This window comes from Mastomys coucha, unplaced genomic scaffold (assembly GCF_008632895.1).
Source record: "Mastomys coucha isolate ucsf_1 unplaced genomic scaffold, UCSF_Mcou_1 pScaffold5, whole genome shotgun sequence".
In the NCBI taxonomy this organism is placed as follows: domain Eukaryota; kingdom Metazoa; phylum Chordata; class Mammalia; order Rodentia; family Muridae; genus Mastomys; species Mastomys coucha.
The window spans coordinates 68,651,613-68,652,924 of record NW_022196911.1 but is presented as its reverse complement, the minus strand read 5'-3'; the positions used below and the strand labels follow the sequence as shown (position 1 = coordinate 68,652,924).

General features: G+C 47.6%; 1 protein-coding gene across 1 annotated transcript in view; it reads right to left on the bottom strand.

Annotated features, from left to right (window-relative positions):
* Shpk (sedoheptulokinase) overlaps positions 1 to 1,312 on the bottom strand; it is a 27,329-nt gene that overhangs the window by 7,184 nt on the left and 18,833 nt on the right. Inside the window, exon 6 of the mRNA XM_031355170.1 lies at positions 151 to 351. Within this exon, the coding sequence (XP_031211030.1) occupies positions 151 to 351 (201 nt within the window). The remainder of the gene's footprint in view (positions 1 to 150; positions 352 to 1,312) is intronic.

The window sequence follows — 1,312 nt, the reverse complement described above, 5'->3', positions numbered from 1 at the left end:
GTATGCAGGGACTCAGCTGCCACAGAAAGGGGGCAGTGTACTGGTAGGAGTATGCAGGGACTCAGCTGGTGGGAGCCTGGGTCTGGAGAGTACACATAAGTGACAAGGGCAATGAGCACAGAACATACCACTCTGTGGACCACACCTTACCTAGGTCTGCCATCCACTGAACAAGCATGTGGACAAACGTGGCCAGCACATTGCCTCCATTGAGTGATGCTGCCACCCCTAGGTAGGTCCTGTCGAAGTAAGGGAAGAAGGCAACTGGGGCTGCGGGATCCGGAGTCTGCAGTGGCTGGAATCCCACAGGCATGGAAGCTGCCAGCTGGACCGAGGTGCTGATGTTGAGAACTGCACAAAGACAGCAGACAGAGCTCAGTCCTGCAGGGTTAACTCAGGGTCACATAGCATAACATCATAACAAAGTAAGGCAGGGGGAAAAAATGTGGCTCTGTTCAAAATCTGTGTATTCTTGAATAGTACTTCTTTTAAGAGGCATAGACGATTATCCCCACCAACTGAGCTGGACTCAGCAACTTATGTCTAACAAACAAAGTGAAGCAGGAGCAGGAGTGCATTACTTCCAGAACTAGCAGGTTAAGAGACCAAACTGAAGTCAGTGTCCAATTTCCTTACCTGCTGGGGGATCAGAAACTACGAAAGCAAAAACAGCCTCAAGAGGCAATAAAGAACCTTCAAGCTGTGCCACAACAAAGCAAGGCTATGATATGCCTGAAGCAGCGCATGGCCTACCTGCCTCTCAGCCAGGTGCCAGGGATGGGACCCCACCGACCCTGCCCATGGACCCAGAGAATCTAACCACCCCAGAAGGGGCAGGGGACTTGCTATGACTAGAAAGTCCTCCTCCAAAATCGTGGTTATAGTCAATTCCATTATGAGGTTAAGAAGGGCACCCAGTAGGAACTTTCCAAGTTGGGTCAGATGGCTCACTGATAAGTGGATTTGTGAGTTATGGCAAGGCCAGCTTTGTTAGAAAAGCTAGCTCACATCAGCTGGTTTTCTGTCTCCCTATATGATGATCTTTGTCATACCATGATCCAGCAAGATGACTAGATATGAGCTCTAGAGGCACACACTGAATAAATCTTTTTCTTTATAAATTTCCAGACTGTGGCATCCAACTATAGCTTTGTTATCCCAGAACATTTAATGTCATGGTTTAATGGGAGGGAAAATCTAGTTAAGGTGTCACATACTTATATCCTAGGACTCAGGAAGTAGAGGGAAATAGAGACAGAAGAATTAAGAGTTCAGGGCCAGCATGGGCTATATTAGACTCTGCCTCATAAAA